Source organism: Glandiceps talaboti, chromosome 14, assembly GCF_964340395.1.
Source record: "Glandiceps talaboti chromosome 14, keGlaTala1.1, whole genome shotgun sequence".
In the NCBI taxonomy this organism is placed as follows: domain Eukaryota; kingdom Metazoa; phylum Hemichordata; class Enteropneusta; family Spengelidae; genus Glandiceps; species Glandiceps talaboti.
Window position 1 is genome coordinate 10405628 of NC_135562.1, and position 27006 is coordinate 10432633.

At 34.4% G+C, this 27006-nt stretch overlaps 1 protein-coding gene across 1 annotated transcript in view; it reads left to right on the plus strand.

The window, feature by feature from the left end:
• Window positions 1–27006, plus strand: part of LOC144445177 (glutamate receptor ionotropic, kainate 2-like) — a 60811-nt gene that overhangs the window by 18486 nt on the left and 15319 nt on the right. Inside the window, exons 2-4 of the mRNA XM_078134719.1 lie at window positions 22559–22723; window positions 23827–24090; window positions 24834–25099. Coding sequence (XP_077990845.1) covers window positions 22559–22723; window positions 23827–24090; window positions 24834–25099 — 695 coding nt within the window. The remainder of the gene's footprint in view (window positions 1–22558; window positions 22724–23826; window positions 24091–24833; window positions 25100–27006) is intronic.

Here is a 27006-nt window from a genome sequence, read left to right on the forward strand (position 1 = left end):
CAAATTCCTCTTACTAAAGGCATCAAAATAGCTTATGAACTTAATAATTATGTCACAAAAGATGAAGAAAAGAAAGGCAATCAACAAAACGAGTTAGATTTAATTTTTTACGTTTACGTTTCAATGATTTTTAGCATTGAAGAAAACGGTCTGGAAACGTGGCCTTATTAAGAATACAAATAAACCGATAGTTTTATGTATTACATGGCATGACAGAGTGCTAGTCATTTGAACTGTAAAAGTACCTCGACTCGTGTGTTTGACTAGTGAAGTCCATTGACTTCGTCTGATCATGTTTCCAAACAAAATTAACTGAACAAAATTTGTTTTCGTCTGTAACTTTTCGCTGCATTCCAACTTTATTTTTGACTGGAGTTATAGACCACTGTATGTTGATGAATTTGCAATACAGTGTAAACTTGTAGAAAGGTACTAAAGTTTACAAACTAATCTGTTGTCAAGAGTAACAAACCTGGTTTATGAAGATTCTCATACAGAAATGTCACCGAAGTCGAGTGATAAAGATGCATAAAGTAGCCGCGTAATTGTAATTACAGCCGTTACAAGATGAGCAAGCAGTTTGGATTATAGATGAGGTATCAAGTTCAGTGAGACTGGCTACAAAAGTTTTATGTTAAAATAAATACATTAAAAATAGTAAAGAATCATTGCTTCCAAAATGTCTGCTCTGTATTTGGTTAATGTTGTAAACAGTAGCAACATGCACACCACTACTGTTACACTATAGACACACGGTAGACTTGGTTGACTGTACTCAAATAGCCAACGTTGCAGTGACCACACAATGGAACTCTTTCTCGGTGAGAGGTCAATCTCTGCTATCTTCATTGTGAACATGAAACCTTACAGCCAATTTCACTGAACACAACGAGCATGCAGTTTCGATGATATATTTCCTCTCACTGAAACTGTATGCTTGTCCTCGAACATCTGTAAGTCATTGTGTAGTATTGCAATGAAATATTCAGTAAATATGATTCGTTTTGTCTCTTGAGATGGGAACGTCGATACTAGAAATGAATTTTGTTCCACAAAGTGTGGAAAGTTATACTTTTATTTCTTAATTTATAATCAATTTATTTGGACGACTAAATATCATTATATCATTTTCCAATGACGTTAATATGTATCATTTCAACGCATTCGTGTTCGATTATTTGAGATCGTAAAAATAATTACTGACTGAGTATACTCATAAATCATTGCATTGATAAATGTCGTAAATGAATTAAAAGTAGAATATACATCAAGAATGACATGTATGAGACATCAATTCAATCGTTACGGTATCTACTAAAAGAATTCATCGCATTTTCCACTGTCTTTGTCTAACAATTGTTGAAATTTTCAACGTAGCATATTTTGTACTTCTTTTTTATCCAGCTTACAATCCGGTATCTGCATACATGAAAGCCATGGATATCGATTTATCTGCTCAGAAAACCGTGAAATGCTGTCATTTTCCTTAAAGTAATCAATGACTTTTCCTATACAATAAAGTCTTATTCGTGAGTGTGATATAGAATTATCTTTGCAGCTGCTATTTTATTGGGCAGGATAGGATACATAACTTACGGTTATTCACAATTGAAGTATGTATGTACATTCTATTTTGACCCCTAGTGGGCAAGTTGATACTTCAACAATACAAGACTGTTTAACACAAAGTGTGGTTCAAGTGTCCTGCACCACATATTTGTACCAACTCATTCGACTGTGACCTTTTTCTTCAGGATCAAGCGGTATACAAAGGTGTAGTTCAAGTGTACAGCACCACATATTTGTAAGGACTCATTTGACCCTCACCTTTATATTCAAGGTCAAGAGGTATACAAATGTGTAGTGCAAGTGTACAGCATCAAATATTTGTAACACCTCATTCGATTGTGACCTTTATCTTCAAGGTCAAGAGGTATACAAATGTGTAGTGCAAGTGTACAGCACCAAATATTTGTAACACCTCATTCGATTGTGACATTTACCTTCAAGGTCAAGAGGTATATAAAGGTGTAGTTCAAGTGTACAGTACCACATATTTGTAAGGACTCATTAAATTTTGACCTTTACTTTATCTTCAAGGTCGAGAGGTATATTTGAACTGTTTGTTGTTATAGTGTTATCATATGACATTTCACGGATAAATTAATTTCTAATAGGTAATAGTCCCCTTTACCTAAAAATGACATCTTTTGTTTATTCGGGAGCACTACCATATATCTGAAATACAAACCGTGCAGAGTGATTGCAATATTGATATATCATGGAAGGGAGAAGCTTTTTGAATGTTGTGGCAACATCTTCCACGTAACCTTTAGTAACCTTAACTATGTTAGTTATTATGGACAATGTTTGCCATACCAACATCAGGTGTTAACACAATAGAAGCTAATTAATCTGAAACATAAAGTCGTTTGGCGCCACAAAAATCTTACTAACATTGCTACAATTTATCGTCTGGCTCGACAACAAATCTTACTCTACATTTCTAACTTCCTACATTTCATAATCTAGCACAAAAAAATCAAAAGTCTTACCAACATTGCATTCCATTACACAGGTACCATCCTAAAGTAGATTAAAATGTAACATATGTACTTGAATTTTTGTCGAACTAGTAGCAATATAAGTAAGATTTTGTTAAAGCCAGACGATAAAATGAAGCAACTTTAGTAAAATTGTGTTGATCCAGACGAAAGTGTAGCAATATTAGTAAGATTTTGTCAGTCAGACGATAAAATGTAGCAATCAGTAAGATTTGTTTTACCCAGAGGATAAAATGTAGCAATGTTGTAGTAAGATTTGTGTCAGACGATAACATCTAGCAATGTTAGTAAGATTTCGTCGAACCGGAAGGAGTTTTGTTTCTGGTTAAACGGCGTATATTATAGATAGAGAAGTCTACACATGATGAATACTGATAGACTGTAAATATTACTCTGCATTATCAGCAATGGATCCATGTGTAGTGGTCATGTGGATGAAAAGGTGACGTTTTATTTGAATTTCTCCAGCATAAAGCTATTTTCACCAAAGTATTAATTTGTTTTTCTTTGCTGTGATTTGTGGGCTTAATTTACTCTGTCAACTGGGTTTGGTGTGATGTTTCACTTTTACGTCACAATAACAAACATAGTCGTAATTCGTGGATTTGTGTCAATATTTTTGTGCGAAAATGATCAAGACAATATCACAGGTTGTAGTATGTATATTATTCACGCGTGTGTTGTTTTAAACTACTAATGACATATCATTATAGCGAGCTAATTCATAAACACTGAATTTCTTTAGAGTTGTAATAGGGAGTTGGATAATCGTATTTCATGGTTGCAATACTTTAATTACGACCACTCTGCCATACTTCCGGAGATGAAGTCAAACTCATCCAAGTTTCAGATGTACGATAAGCTAACTTGAATGTTTTAAATTAGTGTCTTGACAAATTGAACTGCAAAACTGTCAGCTTGTAATACAATAGTAACTATGACGAATATATCACCATTTTATATTTTCTGTCCGTAGAAGTAGTTGTTTTGGAAGAGAAAACACTCAATACACGTTAGCAGTCCTAACTCGATGCCCAAACCTGAAAATACATTACTTGTGTTAACAGCTATTTAGGTATTTTGCGACCATAGCAATGAATTCTGTACTATACAGGAAGCAAAATATATCGCTAAAGGCAAACACTGTATGTATGTATATTTACATGCATTGATCCTGGGGTGTTGTATTGACTTTCGATCCCGATGTGCCTTTGGCACTTTATGTTGCAACAGCTGATGGTTTTATGACAATGTCTATTCAGTTTAGACTCGATGTGTATTAATTACAAATAGAAAGTTTGTAAATGACAACAGAAGGTCGCTACCTTTGACAAAATATGAATCAGCTCCATGTTGTCTACAGGAGCAGATGTGTCAACTATGTACACCATTCATTTTTTGTTATCTAGTCAGTTCAGTGTGAACATCACAAGGACTTATCTGCTAGTTAGAACCAATTCATGTTTAAGGGGAACGAAGGTCAGGCTGGTTGTTATCTTAGCTGCATTTCCTTATGATTAGGGAACCTAGAAAAATCACTTTCACCAATTATGCATCGCGGGATCTCTCTAAAATAGAGTTATAAAAACGGACTGCCTGGAAAAGGGCTACCGGACACATGTGATAGGCATCATGGGAAATAAGTAAGTTAGGAGCTACACACCTGAAACAATGCCAGCACAATGCTGAGATCAGTTGTGAGTACAAAACGAAACTTCTATTAAACACTGACATCTACCAGTTTGAGGTGAGAGCATCAAAAGGACGAATATATACACATTTTAAAGTAACACTCTTTTTATTAAAACTTTATTTAAAGAGGTTAAAAATAAAGCTGATAACCTGGTTATGTAAATGCCAGTCTTCCCCAGGCCCCTCTATAGAGGTAATACAGAGAAGACATGATAACAAACACTGGGCTTATTGATCAGCGTTTTGGATGTTGTCGTCAATTTCGTTGTGGAACATACAACATTTCTTTGGTTGTTGAGTCTGGTACTATTGCGGGATGATGCATTATTGATACCGGTAAACATGTATGAAAAATAATGGCAACCAGTTCGATACCTGACCTTTTTGTTTAAAAAAAGGTGGTGCATGTTATAAATGATTTAACAGGTTACTGCCACACCCTCATGAAATTAAATAAATTAGCATAGCTTTAAAGTAAAAATACACTGAATCCACTCTAAATTTATACAAAAACTTCCATCACCCTTTAAGACTAATTAAAGTACTAAGTATCACCCCGAAATGAGAATTTAATGTCAATTGAGCACACAGTACATATTTTCTATTATAATTTCCATAATCTAAAACGATTAACAAACGCCCTATCCATCGTCGTAAAACAAGGACCTTTTTACGGCATCGATAAAACACTCGCCGACCGTTTCATTTTCTGCTTATATCTCTACCACCACCACCACCACCACCACCACCACCATCACCACTACTACTACTATTGCAACTACCACCTTTTTGTTAACAACCCCTTTCTTCTGTAAGTAAGAAACTCGAATATCGAGAAACGAAAATTGAAAACACCAAGGCCTGATATTACCAAAACATTATCGTAAAATCGAAAGCAATGAGCTGAGAACTGATCAGTTTTATTCCTCATAGTTCAGCTTTTTTTAAAAAAAACAAAAAACAAATACACGTTCGTACATGAATGTTTGATTCTATTAGTCAGACAGACTTACGGAGAATAAAAGCATGCCGAGGTCGAAATTAATCTTGTTAACTGTCACACAAATTTAGAACGATTCTTAAAATGTAATTATATGTATTCAAATTCTATTAATCATTCAAATTTTGTGTTTATGACACGTCATAATGACGTAATTTATGTAAGAATATAGCCTGATATTTAATTCATACTAAGTACACTGTTCTATAAAGATCTATTAACGGGGTGATATAAAACGTATTGATTGTTGAGGTCTGTTACACGACGCATCATCCTGTTCAAGGACATTATAAAACATGCCACTAGAAACAAACAAAATATCCTACCAAACCTCACCTTAGTTTCCACATACTTTTCCGATAAAAAAACCTTACCACGAATATGCTTGCTATTTTTGTAATTTCCTTACAGATCCTAATTTTAATTAAGACATAAAAAGTTGAATTAATTAATTATCGTCCAGTTTGTCTTCAAATCACGATTTTATGGAAAATAAGATAATTATAGAAATGGACACAATAATCGAACATACGTTTTTCCATTTATAAACCCATTATATACCTATCACTTTTAATGTTCATTTCAGCTAATTTAATTAGAATTAATTTGATAACATATATTGAACGTTCGATGTTCGTGGTTACTGTTGAGAAAAAATACATCTTACTATATAGGTCTAACTGACCTGCTTACCCAGGAACATATATGAGAAGTGGCTCGTGTAGTCTGACTATATTTTTTCAATTTTAATATTGTGTAAAGACATAATTATGGAATGATAGTAATATTGTACCATATCCATAACTATTAATACATAATGTATTATCAATCTTAAACATATGAAATGGCAGTAATATTGTAGATTGAGCATAATTATTAATATCAATGATGTATTATCAATCCCTCACATATGAAATGGTAGTAATATTGTAAAATGTGCATAATTATTAATATATATGTATCAATCCTACATATATGAAATGATAGTAATATTGTGCCATATCCATAATTATTAATACAGAATGTATTATCAATCCTACACATATGAAAAGGCAGTAATATTGTAAATTGTGCACAATTATTAATATATGATTTATTATGAATCCTACACATATGATATGGCAGTAATATTGTAAAATATGCATAATTATTAATAAAGAATGTATTATCAATCCTACACATATGCAATGGCAGTAGTATTGTAAATTGTGCAAAATTGGTAATATATAATTATTAATCCTAGCCAAACAAGAATGGGTGGCATTTCACAACAACCCTTTTATTTGCATGTCTACTTGTCACGCTATAATACATCAAACAAGGAAAGTCTACTGATAACATTATTCAAGACTGGACTATCTAAAGGTTATCTGACGGCTACCCAGAATGGAAAAAAGTCTCGATCCATTAGAGCGACGAGTAATGGCTAACAGTATTAGGATAGCAAAATTGTAAGGCTATAAAAATTCAACCATTGTACTGGCGATAATTACATTGTATTTACGTGTCACACAGCGATGCCTCCAAAAAACGTCGGTCAGCTCGAAGTTTGAAAACAAATTCCTAGGATGCGAATCTCCTCCGCAGTGATAGTTCCCCCGATTATTACAAGTATGTTTCATTGACCACTCGTCACAATGGCGGTTCCTAGGTGTATTGAAAATCGTGCTTATTTATTTTTCCTTTATTTTAATTAATGTCTTGATGGTGTGGCGAACTTTCGCGTAAAACGTCAATTATGTCTCCAAAATACCATTGGATAGTGCAAATGCACACTTTAACGTGAGAAGGCATGCATTATTCACTTTCCCCAAAAGTGCAGGCATGTAGCAAAAATGTAGAGATCTCAAGTTTGTTTTATTTTTAGTCTATCACCTTGAGGGCGAATTTCAAGGTTAAGAACCATATTAAAATCTACTCATAAGATGCATCGATGTGTGTTTGTTGGACCTCAAGTTTGTTAAGATTATCCATCAGAATGTAATTACGGTAATAGAATGCATTTATAAATGAAGCAAACAAATTGAACAATTTTTTTTAATTAATCATTATGTGTCATGAGTCTCAACAGATAGAATTATTAGAAGTCTATATGATATATCCGGACAACATATGTGTAGGAAGTATTTGTTTTACAATGTCTTCATCTGTATCCATTAAAAGATTCGGTTGAGTAAATCTGGCATGAGTCACTGCACGATTTATACGCACTTTGATATCTTTCTTTACAGTCGAAAACACAAGAATGCTCTGTGTGATACACAGTTATTCCCATAAGGACTGGGAATGGCCTGTTTTTATGGTTATTACAACTATTCCATCGACGATATTACTGAATAATGACCCCCTTTTTACAAGATTGCTCTATGTCATGTCTAGTAGTGACTTCAAGTCAATATGACCGTGTTTGATTATTATATGGTCGTTATGGAATATCTAAGTGGATTTGAATGTCTGAGAGAGTGACCTAGCCACAATAAACCTGTAATTAAACAACGGAGTGTAAAATAATAAGTGCCATAAAAAGTAGGAAGTTTTGATAGAATGAATAAAAGGTTTAGTATAATGGATAAAGGCAAGATGCCTCATTTTTATGTCTAGTAACTCACAGAAAAACAAATGTAAATTTTTAAGTGTCTATATATCGTCAAGGTTACCATAAAATATTCTCCTTTATGTTCAATGCAACGTCAGTCAGCACACAGAAAGGATAGTTATGATTACAAATGATAAACTTATGTCGTATGTAAAGCAATGTGTTAAACGAGTTTATTTGAAATAATCGCTTCACCAGATGGCATAGTTGAGATAACATCAATGGCCCACAACAACACAGACATAGCTACTGTGTTAACGGATGAGAGCTATATCTATTTTGGTTAGTGGCATCGACATAATGATAAAAAACTTAAAATACAAGGCCTTATCTAAATAAAATGGTTACCCTAATTTGTAAAGACTCATGGTAAAATACATTTACACTTTGAGAATAGCGCTCACGATTTATTTTCATCGACAGTCAGTCACCCTACGGCTCTGGATACATGCATCAGATACTTACAAATAATTCTGAATGATGTTGTTTCGATTATTTCTCATTATATAGAGTGATTGATATTAGTATTACAATTCAATTGCTAGATATTTGAGATTTGTGGATGTAAGTATAGAAAGGTTGGAAGGTTACAGGAATACATTATAATAAGCTATTAAGAATAAGTTCTAATACGTATAATTCGTCACATCTGACCCTATAAGTGACCTTTTAACGAACCTTTCAGGATACGTATAGATAACTCTAGATAAATCATGACTCTGTTTATGTAGTATTTGCATTACGAGTGTACATTGAGAGTGATGTGAGCCGAAGGGGCATTGCAGAAAAGGACACATATGTGGGCATTTAGGTAAAACAAACAATACCCGAGCTTACTGCTGAAAGTGGTGTACTAAAAGGACAGGGACAGAAGGATATATTCAATTTAAATGGCTACTGATTGAATTGAAAATCTGGCTTGAGATATGCTAAAATGGAGAAGTGGGGAAGTCACGAGTGTATAGTCTGTCAACTATAGGTTTGATATATAGAGAGATTCTTCAGTGATATATTACAGGAGGAATGAAGTTGCCAAACAAAAACAGAGACACAACGCATACAACAGAATACTTTACCTATAACCGTATTGATAAGCGTTAAAGCATTGCTATTCTTTCACAATGCAGTAACAACAGGTTTCTGCTGTAAATATTACACATGGACTTGATGATTTTAATGGCTTCAATTTTTTCCTCGAACTGATAATCAAGATAACATGTCTGCTTCTACATTGCCACTGTGTGGTACTTCTATAATTGTTTCTTTTGTATTTGAAGTTGTCTGTGGGTAAACACATCGTGTCTCAAGAGTGAACACCAAGGCATCTTCACTTCTCCTGTAAGGGTAGATAAGATACCAGGTCAACGTGTAAGAATCGTGCATGTGTTTCTACCGAGTCGACTCTCTCAAAAGATTCATTGAAGTAATATTCAGATGTTATGTTTACATGCGTAAAACAAATACGTTAAAAGAGGATATGATGAAAAAGTGTAAAAAAAAACAAAACTTAAAGAATAAACCAATCAATCAAAACAAAATTGTGCAATACTGCTTCAAATTGTTGTACACTTGAAAACAACCGGGGTGTCTGTCAAATCAAAATACCCCAAGGTAGCTAGTCAAGAATACATGTTTGATACTAAAACATGACTATCAACTATTGAATGATCTTTGGAAAGGGTGTAATGGGAGGTTAGTTTGTTTGTGAGGGTGCACAAATAATTCTGCGCCTTTATTTCTCATATGGCAAAATTCATGAACCTTGAGCTTCATTACGCTAGCATATTAGTCAGAGCTCGGCAGTAGTATTTTCTTAAAGGAATGTTCATGTTTGCCCTTGATGCATGTGCCACAAAAATGACACACCTTAAAACATTCAATTACTGTTAATTAAGAATCAATTTACTCCTCTATAAAACAGATTGATTCAGTTTGGCAAATTACCAAGGATCCCATTTGCCTCAAGCCAATTAACATGATTAACACCGGTGCTATTGGAATACAGCGTGAAACAATGAGTTTGTATTTGAGTAAGTAATTGAATGAAGATGTTAATGAAGATGATGACGACAGACATAAATCAAAACCACTGAACTTTGAATTTTGAGTTATACGTTCCGGTCATCATATCAAACAGATGTAAGCAATTGACAGCGTACTATAACACTGAAAATCACGACTATATAGATTATCAATGTGCTTTATATGTTATTTATTATAAGTGGCATCTTATGTGCGTCAAAACGGAAGCATCGGATTGGACTCTAGTATTTTGTTTCATTTTTCAATCCATCTACGTTTGCGTTCATTCGACCATGCCAGAGCTATTTACAAGCCATAAATGTTTTATGTTGGCATGCATGTATCTAAAAGTGTGCTTCCTTTCCGTTAAAGCAAATAGAAAAATAACTGGCTGTGATGAGGGGGGGGGGGAGGGGTGGGGAGGGGGTTTGAATGTGTCTCCTATGAAGATTTGTTTTTAGCTACCCAATTAAGAACATTTGAAACGGGATACATGGTTTGCTTGTGCATGTAATATGCATTTTCGTTTATGACATTATCTAGGCAACTGAAGGCAGCGAAATCACAATACTTTAATAGTGTTTGATAGTTACATTGATTGCCATCATTGCCAGAATAGATTATTACAATATCGTTATATTCTATTCAAAGCGTCACATGTTGATAGTGAATGACGTCATGTGAGTTCCCTATCAGCAATACACGAAAGAATAGAAAGCAATATGTGACAGAATAGAAAGATTCAGTTGATGATAGAAAACATTTAACTGATTATTCCAAAGAGATTCATATCATTTGACTTCTCGTTCTAAGCATAGATTTTTATGATTCCATAGCTAATAAGTTGCAGACATTTGTTTCTGTGGTTAAGTGGGATGGATGGAGACAGTTCTTACAGACTAGACAGTAAAACGAACGTCCCCGTATGATATCTTTGAACACTGTCGAGTTTGCAAACCACCATATGTATGTGTCATCTGGGAATATCCTGTAACAGGCCCTTTAAGGGTTGCACTGTAGGACAGACTGATATATCATGTTAGTTTTGACGAAGTTATTATGTGGAATGTCACTAAACACATGACTGATCAATTTAATTAAACCCAAACATTCGTCAAGTTAGGTTGGAAATAAACGCTTGATTCAACATTGTCAGATTAGGATGAAACACATAATATAACATCTCACGCAGTCATTGATACACAGCCTTATGTTAATTTATTTCTTTATGGTCGCTACGCTACCAGATTAATAGTAGTCATCGCCAGAACGCAACATTTGTAGAATTCGTCTGACGGTTTTGATTGTTATTTTGACATGATCTCGGGTCACTATAGTGTAAAGCTTATTACACTCAAAGAAACTGGTTTTGAGATATCTTTATATTATATTCTAGCTGGCGTTGACGTGAATTCAAACACATAATGCCATTTCATTAGATTATAGCTCGACTGCGTATTATCGCAATCCTCAGGATTATGTGTGCGTGTTGTGACAATCGTATCGTTGCGCATGCGCGTAGTTGTATTCATCTTGTCTGTCGAATATGAAAATATCGAACTAACCATACACCAAATGACGTGATCATCAAAGGACTGGAGTTTTTTTTCCAAAAATATCTTGCATAAATCATTTGATTAGAAAGACATATGTAAAGAATCAAATTGCATTTGTAAAGAGAAATAAATAATGATAGAATTAGGAGACAGTGACAAGAATAATGAGTATGTCAAAGAGATTTGGTTTCATTGTCAACTGGGACCCTAAACAATAATAACACATTTTGATGTACGAATGAACTCCGGAATAAGTATTGAACTGAAAACAGTAACACGAATCTGCAGATAAAAATTCAAGAAGACATTGAAAATATTCTGTTATTTACACAACGATTCAATAAAGGCGTTGGCAGAATATTGTTATTAAATGAAGATTATCAATATGAAATAAATGCATACCAGATGACAAAACACCCTAGATCTATTTAAAACAAAGAATGCCGCCATTGTCAAATATCCAACCACCATCCATCAATCAATCCATCCATCCAGTCGGTATTAATCTTTATTATTTACACGTATTCAGGTGGGTCTATTTCATTATAATTGAACATGCAATACAAAAATAGGAATTATATAATTCCTCACATGGCATGACACGTGATCCTAGAAAAAAGAAGAGAACCTACACCAAATACCTCCACTTAAATATTACTGTACTTTTTGTATGATTGAAACTCAATTCATGAAAGCACGGCATCCATTTGTCGAGCCATATCATATTCCATGAGCTACAATATAATTAACCATATGTTTTCATTTGCTATCACAAAGAAGCCAATTGCTTATTTCGTTCATGTAGAGATCTTGTAATTGTACTTTCCATTTTTTTTTCAAATGTTATAAAATTCAATCAATTGTGAAATTCTACGAATATTTGACTGACGTTTCTTTTGAGGGAAAGGACAGTACCATACATTCTGTTGAATATGATTTGAATTTATAAAGTGTGTATTTGCAATGCAAATTTGAGAATATAATACATTGACAGCTGTTTGAATTGTTGACTGTCTAATCGTGTGGTTATTTATTAATGTAAATACTGACTAACACAAATTCTGTTTGACTGATTTTCGAAACTCTATGTGTTAAATATGTTCCAATATTTACAGTTCTTCACGATTATTTAGTAGTTTAATTTGATACACTGGTTCAGTCGTGTACTACATTTGAAGCATAGTTCTTACATTTTTGTCTAAGCAGACCTTTAAGTATTAAACTAAGAAGGCATTTCGGATGTTGATGCACGTGATTTAAATAGCACACCTCCTATCTGTGACTTAACAAAAAAAGGAAGGGAGTGCCGAGAATCTGACAGTCTCTAAGTAATTACCAATTTCCCCTCGAGATGGGATTGAAAGTAAACTTACATTATGGCTTATAGTAGCAAAATCAGACGCACATTTAGTGTTATCTTTGCAGTAAGCTGTTCTAGACTAACGGTTGCATTGTGTCAACAAAGCGGATCCACACTCTCGGTATCCTGACTGTAAAAGCAAATGTTTACCAACAGCATGGGTCTAATTGCCACCAGCAACTTCTTTTTAGTTATTTTAGTGACAATTAGTACATGATTTTCCTAGTTTGAAATAATGACCTTAAAGTGCGACTCTAAAACGCCAGACATGTGGTACCCATCGATGGGTTCAAAACAAGTAATCATTGCCAGATATGCCTGCAGTCCACTTCTGGAGGAGATACCACAAAATAAGGTTCCTATTAGTATGTTAGACATGCCTGGGAAGCAACATAACGATAAAATCAGCAGTCCTATATCTTATGGCTGTGGTTGGCAGCTGATAATCCCAAGACTCGACTAGCTTGTCACAGTTCTTACTTTACTTGTCTTCGATTTTCCTCCTAAACATGTCACCACCTGTTTGAAGTTTCACCGTGGGATTTGCCAAACTCTGACCTGATCAGATATTAAAAGTGAAGAGATTTTTTTCAAAAATGGGAATAGCATGCTATATCGACAAAGCGGAAACTTAAGCAGGGATAAGTTAGTGACGTCATAATTTGTTGTTATTGCTTCCAAACAGAAGCTGATTTTCATATTTTATTGTTGAATACTTGATTCATATAATAGAATTACTTCAAGCTATTGACAACATTTCAGATGAAGATGTGGGTAGGTGAAAGGTCATATGACATTGGCGAGCACAGTTACTAATTGCCACGGCTAAACCAGAAGCAGATATGAAGAAACGTCATTAGATTGCATGCGGCCATTTTGAAATCGTGGCTAGAGTTATTGTTATCGGTATCAAGATATGTAAAATTGCTTCAAATGGCATCTTTTTGACATTGGTATTAGTTGCTTTTTGACAAGTAAGTTTAGCCCAGAGATTTTTCTTGGTTTTACTATCTCAAGAAGTATTGCACCCAAAGGCAGATGCGAGTTCGAAGCACAGGATAAATTTTAAATGTGAAATTACCACCATCAGCTCTGCTAAAACCGAAATGGATCTCATATTGATTTAATTCCCTATAATTGGCCATCTTCCTAATTTAAGTCATGTGTGGCCGCGATTACGTCTTAGGTTTACATGTACAGATGATACAACACCCATTTAGAATTAGCAGAGCTATAAAGACATGCTTCTGTAAGATTCAATCAAACAAGGCTGTGCATTGATTTAATTCCATGATGACACAAATAAGTCTTGATATTTCTAATGCAATGTCTCTTAATTCTACATGAGAGGAGATATAAAAGCAAACAACAGATTCAGCAGATGTTTGAATGATTCAATAGCTTCGTTTCATCAATTCGTCCACGTTAAACCGCGCTTAGTCCTTGTTGAATTAACTTCGGAATGGCTGTGAGGGTTTGGCATATATCTATTGCAATGTACGATTAGTAGAGATGGATACTTTGGAATAAAAGGTGCTCAAAGTAACAAGCATACGTATTGCGGGCATGCGTGTATGAGATGTTTTATTTAATTATGTACGCTATTCTTCAACAATAGTGTTAGAGAACGTAGATTTTTTCATTAGAAGAAATAGAGGATTTTAATTGTCAATTCAATATAAGTATTTCCAAAACATTATTGTCTGCATACAAAAGCACAGAAATAGACTTTAGGCTCGTAAACAGATTTTTACAAATTTGTTGTGATTCGTTTGAATTAAGATTTCAAGTAGAAGGAATTAAGTCTTTACAAAATGTATTTTAATTCTTCCTCACATTTTGTCTCTTTTCCATATTAATGGAAAAAAATAGTCGCACGCAGTTATAGCCACGTGATCGCTTTTGTAAGTTGATGTATTAATTTTTACCAAATAAGATAAGACTTCTTTGTTACCTGTACTGTAGACTTACCACGAACTTACAGGTGAGAGTGATTCCATTTTATTTTGGCGCCAAAAATCGATTGTTAAGAATCGTTTTAGAGCCACATTCTACAAAATAACAATATTTTATAGTTTATCATTATTATACTTCATTTGATGGCGGCGTTTAACAATAAAACATCCGACAGGAAGCTCTTTTAACAACATCGCAAATTTTGCTCTTTCTTTGTATATAGAGAAGACCGTAAATGATATATAAAAAATGGAAATGGATAAAACGTTGAACAAACAAGAGCCAGAAATAGCAGAAACTATATTTGTACGATGGCATTTACGGCGATATGCCATTCACGTAGGTTGCCATAACAACAGCATGTATCTTTGGATACAACTTTCCGATGCTGTGCTCCGCTGAGTGATTTACTGATATGTACATGTATGGATGTTTCTGACGTGAGTGGTTTCAGAATGTACTTTTAACTGAAGTAGTGATGTAATGTGACTAGACATCTAAAAAGACACACCAGACAAATTTAAATCTAAATCACTCACAGCTGATCTACCAGTTGCATTTTAATAATATATAATATTGTTTAAGTGTACCTGATGTAACAGCCTGTATACTTGATAGGAATGCTATGTCTAGTGTTTATTTCTTTGACATATTATATGTATAATAGATTTATGTTTTATGGTTTAAATTGCTTTAACAATTAATATATCATGACAGTTTAAAATGCTTAAATGCTGCACCTTATAATCAATATGATATTTCAAATGTACTTGGTTTAACAACTTGTACACTTACTATGAATGTTATGTCTAGTGGTGTATTGCTTTGACATGTTACACATAATAAAAGTATGTTTCAATGGTTAAATTGCTTTGACAGGTTACATAATTATAATGGTAATTTGAATGCTTAGGTGTTGCACATCATAATCAATGTTATAGTTTAAGTGTACTTGATGTAGCAACTTGTACACTTAATAAGAATGTTATGTCTAGTGTTCAATTCTTTTGACAAGTTATATATAACAGATGCCATGTTTCAATAGTTAAATTTGACAAGTTACCTGTTATGAATGTTTAAAATGTTGAAGTGTTGTGGAGTCATGATGGGTGATTGGTTAGTATGGCCAGATTGGAATCTGCAGATTGCAAGTTCGAGCCCAGTCGCTGCCGTTTATTTCTGAATGGCTAAAGTCCTTGGGCTAGGTTTGCACCCTGATTGTGACTCAGTCAACCCAGCTTTATAATTGGGGACATGGTAGGATGGAAGTTGCAGTGTAAATGCTTTAATCACACACGCTTATAAAGGCTGCAATAGATTGCATGGGAGTTGAGGATGTATAAAGGGCCGTTGTGCTGTCATTGATCCGTGCCAGGGGTAATAATTGTGAGCGCCTTCGGCTCTCAGGAGGAAAGGCACATTAATGCATTATTATTGTTGCTATTAGTATTACTACATCAAATATAATATTATAGTTGAAGTGAACCCGATTGAACAAGGTGAAGATATGAGTGTTATGTTTAGTGCTACATACATTACTTTGACTATTGTTAAATTCCTTTGACGAGTTACAAATACTAAATGTGTAAAATGTTGAAGTGTTGTATATCAAAATATGACATTATAGTTTAAGTGAACCTGATTGAACAGCGTGTACACTTAATATGACTGCATTACTTTGACAAGTTATGCTGTGTTTCAGTTGTTAAATTATTTTAACAAGTTCCATATAATGAATGTTTAATATTTTTCAAGTGTTGGTTTGCTTTTTAACATATGTATATGTGTATTTGTAGTCATTAGACTGATACTTCTAGCAGTGCAACTTACACGAGTCAGGCATATATGGAATATTTGCACAGTGCTGCATTTAACCTCTTTGCATTATCTTAACTTAGATCGTATACGGATTAGTAAAGCTATATGTTGTGGTAGTTGTGAGTTCATGTAAGGTAATCAGGTCAAGTGACAAGGTCACAGGGTGGTTGCAGTGATCGGCAAAGGGTAAATAAGTGATTCCAATTAAGACATCTTAGTAATTCAATCGGCTACCATACGATTATTTCGCATACCAACAATGATTAAACGGTTATTAAATGAAGGGGGGTGGGGGTGGGGGAGGGTATGATCGAGTGGATTAAATAGTTATTAAATGGTATGGGGGTATGGCGATTCTTTTAGACACTCCAATAAAACCAGTTGAACGAAAAGATAGACAGATCGAGTGGATGAATGGTTGGGTGGATGCATGGGTGGCTGAGACAGACAATTAGACAGACAGACACACACACATAAAAGGACAGGTAGATGGATAAATAGATTGACAGACAGACAGACAAACAGACACATCAGTATGTTTGAATATACGCATGCACATAAAGGTTAGTGTCAGTGAACAAACTACACATATTCATACATGCAAGTAAACACACATACAAATATGCATACATACATACGTGCGTGCGTACGTGCGTGCGTGACACAGACAGACAGACAGACAGACGTACGTACGTACATACATACATACATACATACATACATACATACATACATACATACATACATGTATATGTCTGTAATGATATTTTTATGTCAAAGTAGGAATTTAAATGTGTTAAAATATAGTGTCATACTAAATGTCAGACTAATAGGCAACCAAAATCATTAGATCCTCTGGGTATTCTGCAATGCATGCTGGCGACATGTTGGTTTATCATGACCTGAAATTGGATACAGAGATAGTATGACATGGGATTTGGAGCATGTCAACGATATGACCATGCAAGCATACTAATATACTACTCTGAGTATTTAGTAGTCAGTGTCAAACTTGAACAGAACCTACTATCATAGGAAACTAGCAATTTGACTGAATTTCAATACAGCCTTTTGGAAATATACAGGTGCATTTGCATTATTCAATCGTTTTCCCTTTGTATCTGTGGTTGCTTTTCTTCTAATTATGGGTCCACTTATTGAGCTGAAATAAGTTTATTATATCAGAGTTGTAGTAGTCTGAATCAACGTTCAAAACAATTTTTACTTTAGGTATATTAGTTAGGGTCAAAGGTCACCAAAATGAAGCCATTGGATTCCGAAATGGCGCCAGTAGATACGTAATTGGTGAACAGAGTACTGTGTCGTTTTACGTTGACTTGAACGCTACATGCACAATAGTGACGTTTGTTAGCTTACAGTCTTGTGTATATGATGTCAGCAAGTTAAATCTTTGATCTTACCAGCCGTTGGTCTGTTTTTCATCAACAAATGATCAAAATAGAAGTGGAATTTTCTAAATGTCAGGCTGCATTGCAACACTGTGACAGCAGAGTAAAAATAATAACAAAATGAAATATCTTATACAATTTGATGTTATTCCCCAACATTTGTCTACGTTCAACCAACTTCTTCTTCTTCTTCTTCTTCTTCTTCTTCTTCTTCTTCTTCTTCTTCTTCTTCTTCTTCTTCTTTAAAAGTACAGTCCTCAGAATGAGTAATGTCGTACTGGCGGCGTAGCAGCAGAGGGAAGTTTAAACAAAATATATACAGTTAAAATAAAACATTATGCTTTAGACCCACAGTGATACTGACTGGACCTTCTCTTTGAAAGTGTCCAGGTCTATGCTGTCTGTAATGTGGTTTGGCAGAGTGTTCCATAGCCTGATGGTGTCTGGAAAAAAGGACTTCTGATGACACACTAACCGAGAATGAGGTACCATGAAGCTGTGATTGTTAGCTCTCCTGGACTTTGAACTTGATGGATGTAGTACATGTTGTAACTTGAAGGAAAATACGAGTGACCTAAGGGGGCTTTATCACTACGAATCGATAGACGAGTAGTGACAAAATCCCCAAATCACGAGTATTTTTCGGCTGAATGAAGAAATATATTGGAGAAAGGCATAGTTATACCAGCGCCAGTAATATTATAGTTGTCTCTTTATAGTGTTGCAACATTGAGGCTTTTCCAGTACTTTCTGCCAACCCTCAAAGGAATAAATGTTGACATTTTCCTCAAGGAAGTAAAGGTCTGTGAAAGGCTCCTTAGTATACATAACATGTAGAATTACTTTGAATATTTGACATGTTGAACTTCGATGTTGTTCTTGAATTTAACGTCAGTTATCTGTGTCTGTAATTTAAACAACAGGCGAAAAAATATTAATTTATGTATACTGTAAATTTGCAATTAAAATCGTGTTTACCTTATATGGGGCATCAATACATTTTAATTTGCATATCTACAAATGAACTTTTCGTTATTTTGGTTTTATGATATTATATTTCATCACTGACGGTTATTAAATTATAATTCGATTACCTAATAATAATGGTTACCGTCAACCAAAATTGATACACAGCAGATAACTCTACAATGTGTAGATTGTCTGAGGGTATAGGAACTTTTCTCGAGGATTTGGCATGTCTCATATTTGAATGCTTTCCAAATAATGAGTATATTATAGTAGAACAACATTCCCAGAAAATAACTTTAAATGACCAAGAGAAGAAGATGAAGTACTTATAATGGAAACGTTTTAGAGTAATCATGTGTATTCCATAATTTGGAATTCTAAACACAATACTGATAATGTATTTCAAATGACAGACAATCACGAGAGACAATCATTTTCGATTTAGGAGACTGGCAAGCTACTGCTAACTCCCCATATACTCACATTTCCATCCATAGAATCCCCAGATTACGTTTTCCTCAAGGTCTACATGATGAGTAAAACGCCAATGAATATCAAATAAAAGGCAACGTTGAATGAGTAGGGATGGCCTTCACTTACCTTCTTGGGAGATAAGTGTTTATATACTTAAAGAACGTTACTAACCAGTTCAAATGAAGAGTATTATTATTATGATGTGATTATTAATGAAGACTTGAACTGGCAGGTAAAGGTACTTTTAAAGGACTACCTAAGACTCGTAAACTTTGGTGTTTACTGGTAAAATGACGGGAAGAGACGGCAATCATGCATATGTCATGATGGAAGCTCAAATATTAAGTATTGCTGGAAGTCATTGTAGAATTAATACAAAACAGATTGTCGTCAACAAGGTGGAATCGTAATCCATAATCAATTGAATATTACTCTAGTTCCATGAAAATTATAGTTTCCATTCAATTTCATTCGTTCAAGGACTGAAACCCTTGTTTTTGTGGCATGGTACTAATATATATCCATTTTACCTCGGACTTAAGCTTTAGAATCAGCCCATATCATTCTTTGAATCAGCTTCATTTTCGTGTTTTAAAATGGCCCACAAAAATGCTCTTATCTACAAAAGGACTGACAATTTTTCTGCCATGTCTGGTGCGGAAGTGGTTGAAGGTAATCAGATTACAACCATGGAGACGGTGACTATTAGCAGTATTATTCGATTCATTCAAACGTGATATGCATCTTGATAAGTTGATATGATACTGAAAACATTGTATCAAGAGTAACGTTACAAATGTAACTTATTGATTCCTTTGACGGCCAGGACACTCCCGCCATAATGTTTTGACATAAAAAATCACGTTTTTTCTTTACTTTTTGGCACATTTCACATTTTATTTTACAGCAGATTGATAGAAACATTGCTTTTCAATATTTGTTATGGAGGTGATCACCATTACACTGATATCAATTAAATGTGGTCTGAACATTTCTGCCATTCTTGCCCAGAAGTGTAAGGATTGAAATATTCGACTATGATAAATGTTTGATGTCAGCCATTCATTAGTTATACAATCGCCTTAGTATATAAAGTAATTGCAGTCGTAAATTGTGGTAAAATAAAGGTCATTGACACACGCAGTGTTGAAGTGAGTATTTGTTAATTGACTCAAGTAGTAGCACGAGGGATTTTGAATGCTATCAAAATAAATCTGCGTATGTTATAATATAACACAGCATTCTTTAAAATGTGTCAGACTTTTAATTTCATAATCTTCAATTGCCTCTTGTGATATCAAGTAGATGTGATGATATAAAATGTGCCTAGGCAACCACTTTTACTGAAAGCCGAAATTATTCAAATTTCTGAAATTTTGCCATAAAAGATTGTTCCTGGTTTTTTGAGGAAATCACTAATATTGTATTTTTTCATAGAGTTAATTCGGCCGCCATATTGGATTCTAAAATGGGATCACTTCGACCTCTGTTTTACAAAATGGGCATTCATTGTGACCACTAATTTATCAGTGAGTGGATTGATGTTTTCTTGAACCTTGTAAAGTTATAACAAAACTTTAAGACTTGAATTCCAAAGGCGTAGACTACAAGACGTTTGTAATTCGTAATGATTGAATACCACAAATGTTTACATCATTCCATAGCTCGATACTTTTAAACAAAAGCAATTTGAATCTTAACACATCTTTATTATTCTGTACATGATGACAAACTTCAAATAGGCAATTGCAGACTGCAAACAGGAAATTGAGAATACAGCGCCATCGCTCAAATATCATCACCTCATAGTACCGTTTCTTAAGATCTTTGTTCCTTGTATTCCGTAGACATGTAAATCAGAGATGTTTTTTCGTATTGTTTAGACATCGAGGAAAGCAGCAGTGCTCTATGATTAACCTATACCATGTATACCCCCAAGGTACACACATACAGGAAGTAGAGCGCCACCATCGCAAATTTTAGAAAGGCCTATTACACATTTATTTGTCAGTATTCTCGTTTAAAAACAATCACGTCGACCAGTTATTTATAATAATGTCGCAGTATATATTATATAATGTCGCATATACTGATAAATTTCTTCAAGTAACATTAAGCATATAAGAAGGAGTGTTACTACTTTAATAATTATCGGAGCTAATGCAGTTCAATAGCCTTCGTTTGAAATCTAGAACACATTTTTTTTCTTTTTTTTAATTATAATTTTGACGTAAAGTAAAATTGTAAGACTTTATTGTTAATCAATTAATTTAAATGATTCATTCTGTCATTTTTGAAAACCGTTACAAAGAACCTCAGGATATCGAGTAATCATTCTATTTATCTCACTATTACCATGGGTCTAAAATAATTTCTTATTTTACTGTATTTTGACAGTATTGGCGTCACTGATATAATTCATATCCATGAATTGTTATCAAAATGCCATTTATGTTCGATAACTGTTAAAACATTATGGAGATACAGTCGCGATATTACTGTCCCAAGTGTTCGGTACTGAATAGATTAATGTGTGGCTTTCAGATATGTATGTTTCCTGTGGGAGTTTTTGTAGAGTGTTGTTAAATAAAATACGGTTATGTTATCACCCACTATGCAACGTGAATGTTTGTCTGATCAGTCGTCGTGAAGTGTTGTACCATGACAGACGTAAAGCTTCGAAGTTATCTTGGCAGATAGTGAAATAAATCAACTGGGTATCTTGAATTGAAAAGGTACAGTGGAAAGAATCAAAATGCTAGTATATAGTAGACTCTGAATTGAAAATGTGCACGGAAAAAGCATAATAATATTTCTAGAATCGTCACGATGTTCATTTAAGAATCCAATTTTCCCAGAACGTCAACAAATCAAATTTTCCCAGTTGTACTCAATATGATCTAAAACTTATTGTATTAGCTAATACTTTCAGATATTCGGGTGTTTTCTATTGCAGTAATGTGAAGTCTAGTCCGTCTATATTTGCTATCTCTGTCCCTAGATTAAGTCGGTTGCCATAGTAACTTCACTATCTCTTATTGTATCCATAGCTCACAGACAGTTGTCGTTGTTACATACCATTACGTTAAAAGCCAGATTTTTAAGCCCGTTACCATGGTAATGCTTGTGTTTCTTTTTACAGGTGTTTTATTGGACGACCCGGACTCTAAGCAGTCATCAGAAATGGCACTGCGATCAGCCATAGATTACGTCAACAACAATTCACACACTCTTCCATCTACTAAGTTATTATACAAATTGTCGTCTACCTCAAAAAGTTCGAGTACATTTAAACAAATACAAAAAGGTGAGTGAAGGCTTTACTCGCAGTGAGTTCAATTACACTTTGCTGACACCTGGATTCAATGTGATTTGCATTTTAGTCCGGTAACACCTGAATTGAACTTTCACAAGCCCAAAACCGAAATCCACTTTAGTGTGACCCTATTTTTTCCTGTTTCTCGTTACCTGTGGCCAAACCAAATTTTCAGTTCCGACATCACAATAAAGGAATATTTTTATTTTCGCCCGCTCTAGATATTTTGCGGAACCGCGTTCACGAACAGAGCATTTTTTTATGATTGGTGTTATGCAACTAGAGGGGACTGAGACAATGCCAATTGTGTAGAGAAGCTGGGAAAGGGCAGGAATCCAAATAGAGAGGAGGAAAAGAGGAGGCATAAAAAATGAATAAAATGATTTTTTATTTTCTACTTTTTTCTTTTAAATCGACCAACCTACCCATAGTTGCCATGAAAAAAGTAATGAGAAACATAAAAAATAGGGCCACCCTAATACGTGTAACCTCTCCGTCTGCGAGTTGGTTGAACTTTTCAACCGAGACGAATAAATGGGCATATATAGTACCGTTACAGCCGTCATTTCGCTAATATGCTCTATTATTTGTCAAAATTGTTGGTGATAGATATTTCACCTATGTGACAGCAAATAATAGTGCATTTCATAAGAATGCGCCTAGAATTATGACAACTTTCTAAATGAGACATTAGAAGGGTCATCATTTACCTCATGGCTTTGTACATTCAGAGAGCAGTGTTCATTTAAGAAACCCAAGGCAATAACTTGAAATTACTATGTTACCAGTAAATTTGAAAAACACAGCAGCCTTGTTTCCAAGCCTACCTGCGCATATTTAACCCGCACCATTACACTGTGTCGTTTCTGATTTGGTTCTATAAGCTTTTAGAGTATTTTGTGCATCAGCTTTTGTACGCTGACTTAATAGACATTTGGGTCCCAGGTATGGACTGTGACATTTACAGAGCAGCCATGTTTCGAAGGATTTATTAGAAATGATGTGTCAATGTATGTACAGACATTAATTTATAACTTGTTATTGGTCTGTTTACATCTACCTAATACATGTTCTGCATGTCTCTTTCTTGACAGTCTGTCATCAAATATCTAAAAAGGTTGTGGCAATTATTGGACCGACGACGTTACACGGTGTCAAAGCCACCTATCCAGTACTTAATGCACTTCATATACCACAACTGACTGTCTCGGCGCCCGATCCGTTGCTATCGTTACATCCCTATCCTTACCTTTTCAAGATGGTGTCCCCGGATAATATTCAGAGTCGGGTTTTAGTAGATTTAGTAGAACACTTTCATTGGACTAGGTTTTCTATAATTACGCCTTATGAGGATTATGGTAAGTCTGGCTAATCTGCATTCTATGATATCCCAGATGTTTGTGATGACACATACTTTTGATGAATTGTTGAAATTTTGTATTTATTTATCAAATGAGGACAAAGCGTCAGAAAATGTCAACCCACGTGCACTTCGTACATGCATGAATATATCTCGTTTCACTAACACGTGATCACTGTGTTTTTTCTTTGTTTGTACATTCACAGTGCAAATTTGAACGTTGACATTATTACGCGATATTATGAGATATCACTGTCACCTAAGTCTCAACTCGAAACACAATATTTTATGAGAATTGTGAATGGCATGACCAACAACATTATATCACAATAACCGCCAGTTATTCTATCCTATGCATATAAATATTAAGGTATTATAAATATTGGAAGTCTCTTTAAAATTTGGATGATGCGGTGAACTTTATATTTTCAGCAACGTTTTTTGAAATGAAAGATAGGTATTACAACAAAAACGCTATCGGTAGTTGTGTTTCAACATAATCCAATTGTTGCTATGGCAACAAAATAAGTAATTTTATTTAAATTTCTAAAAACAAGCAAGAAAGTGTCTGTAACTATGGATATTTCTGTTCCTTTCTCAACTGTTAAGATCAATAGTTTTGAATAAAACAAGAAAGGAAAGGGTTGTAATAAAGTTCCTTTTCTAAAGCAAGTCGAACAGACAAAAATCTATTTTTCGTTCGATGTACGGATTTCATTTCTATTTCTAACTTATCCACAGATGTCGATGGTTTACTACGTGAGTTTTATTCGATGGCCGTGGAACGTGATTGGTCGATAGTCAGCGTTGAACGATTTTGGCCGACTTCGAATGTCACGGCTCTTGATATGACGCAAAGACTACATGACATTCGATCTAAAGGTGTACGTGTTATTCTACTTCACTGTCATGCAGCACATGCAAATATCATACTTCGTCAGGCCGAGTCGCTAGGTATGGCGGGAAAAGGCTGGGCCTGGATTATGACAAATATTCCCAGCACAATGGTAAGTAGTCTTGCTTGGCATTGTTGTACAAGATCAAGAGCAGACACTAAACATGGAACGAAATGTCGTCTGCCGCGACAAAATTCTTACGAAAAAATTGCTAGATTTTATCGTCTGGCAAAAATCTGACGAGCCGGCCCTGTTACATTTCATCGTTTGCGCTGCAAACTCTTACCATACTTTCAACGTTCTTTGCCTATGGTTTTTCAAAGTGACTTGTACCTTTGAAAGGAATATTTTTTCGTAGACCAAGACTATAAAATATAACAGTGCGTGTACGAACTTGTAGCCACATGATACAATGTAACAATGTTTATAAGAATTTTATCGAGCTAGACGCCATTCTGTTTCAGGTCAACTGTTTTCTATTGTACTTACTGGTAATTACACTTCTGTAATTTCACAAATGTTGTTGTTCATTCAGTGAAATCACTCAGATGTTACTTCAGTTTTTAGGGTTTTAGATCCAGTGAATGGTTTACTATTAAAATGGCATGTTGGGAATGTTCGAATGAATGTGAAAATAATTGCCACAAAGTTGAAACAGTTGCAATAAAGTAAACTTCATTTCAATAAAGTCAACACAATTCCTGCAAAGTCAACAGAATTTGCTATTAAAGAGAAATGTGCGGTAAAATGAGAACGAGTTCGGCGGAATACAATTCCCGTTGAGTCAACAAGGTCTGCAAAAGTATGGAACCATTTGTCCTTGAAGAAAACAGTGTCCCCTAAACCAAAACCGGGGGCCTATGGGCTTAGCTTTATGCTGTTATCATTCATGCTGTTAATTTATTGTTTGGTTATTGGACTGATATGAAAGTGTTCAGTAGACCAATTTCGAAAATGTACTAACCTGACCCACCTTTGATACCTTGATGCTCGATTACCAGATGACTGCAGGGCATAATATAATGCTCAGTAAACTCTTTAAAGTTTATTGACATCATGTTTTGGCGCTGAAAAATGACATCACAATACTTTTATTCCGATACTTTAGTCAAACTACTTGCTTTTCATATATCCATGCAAATAATTCACTTCTTGAGGTTTCCTTCTCTCTCAACTCAAGCCAAATCTCTTATTTGAGATTTTTAGAAGATTATGTACAGCACAACTGTCACCAACAGAATACATCGTTCCATCCGGCTACATAATTATTTTGCTATCTCAATATTTTCAATTCATATAATTTCACAGTAGTGTTATTAAAATATAGCATACATATGTGTCTAATACTGTAGAATTGTCTGGGCAATGAAATAAAGAGATGGCAGCCATTTTGTTTTACAATCCATCAGATATGCATGAATTATCACAGTGAAAACAATGTTAGTGATATTAGTCCAGTAATTCAAAGACATTTACTATAAGATTTATTAGAGTATACACTTTACTGTCTACACTCAAGGTTTGCCCATCGACTCCTAGATCTGTTATTATTTAGTCTAATTGTATTCTTGAAGTCGTCAAAACGTCCGATCGATAAGTGTACTTTTTGAATTTTAAAGACTATCTTGTTTAAATTCCATTTGATACATACATACATACATACATACATACATACATACATACATACATACATACATACATACATACAAGCATACATACATACATACATACATACATACATACATACATACATACATACGATGATCTAACAAATAGGATTACTCTCTACTTATTACTCAGAGAGAAATGCTTTGAATTTTAAAGACTATCTTGTTTAAATTCCATTTGATACATACATACATACATACATACATACATACATACATACATACATACAAGCATACATACATACATACATACATACATACATACATACATACATACATACATACATACATACATACAAGCATACATACATACATACATACATACATACATACATACATACATACATACAT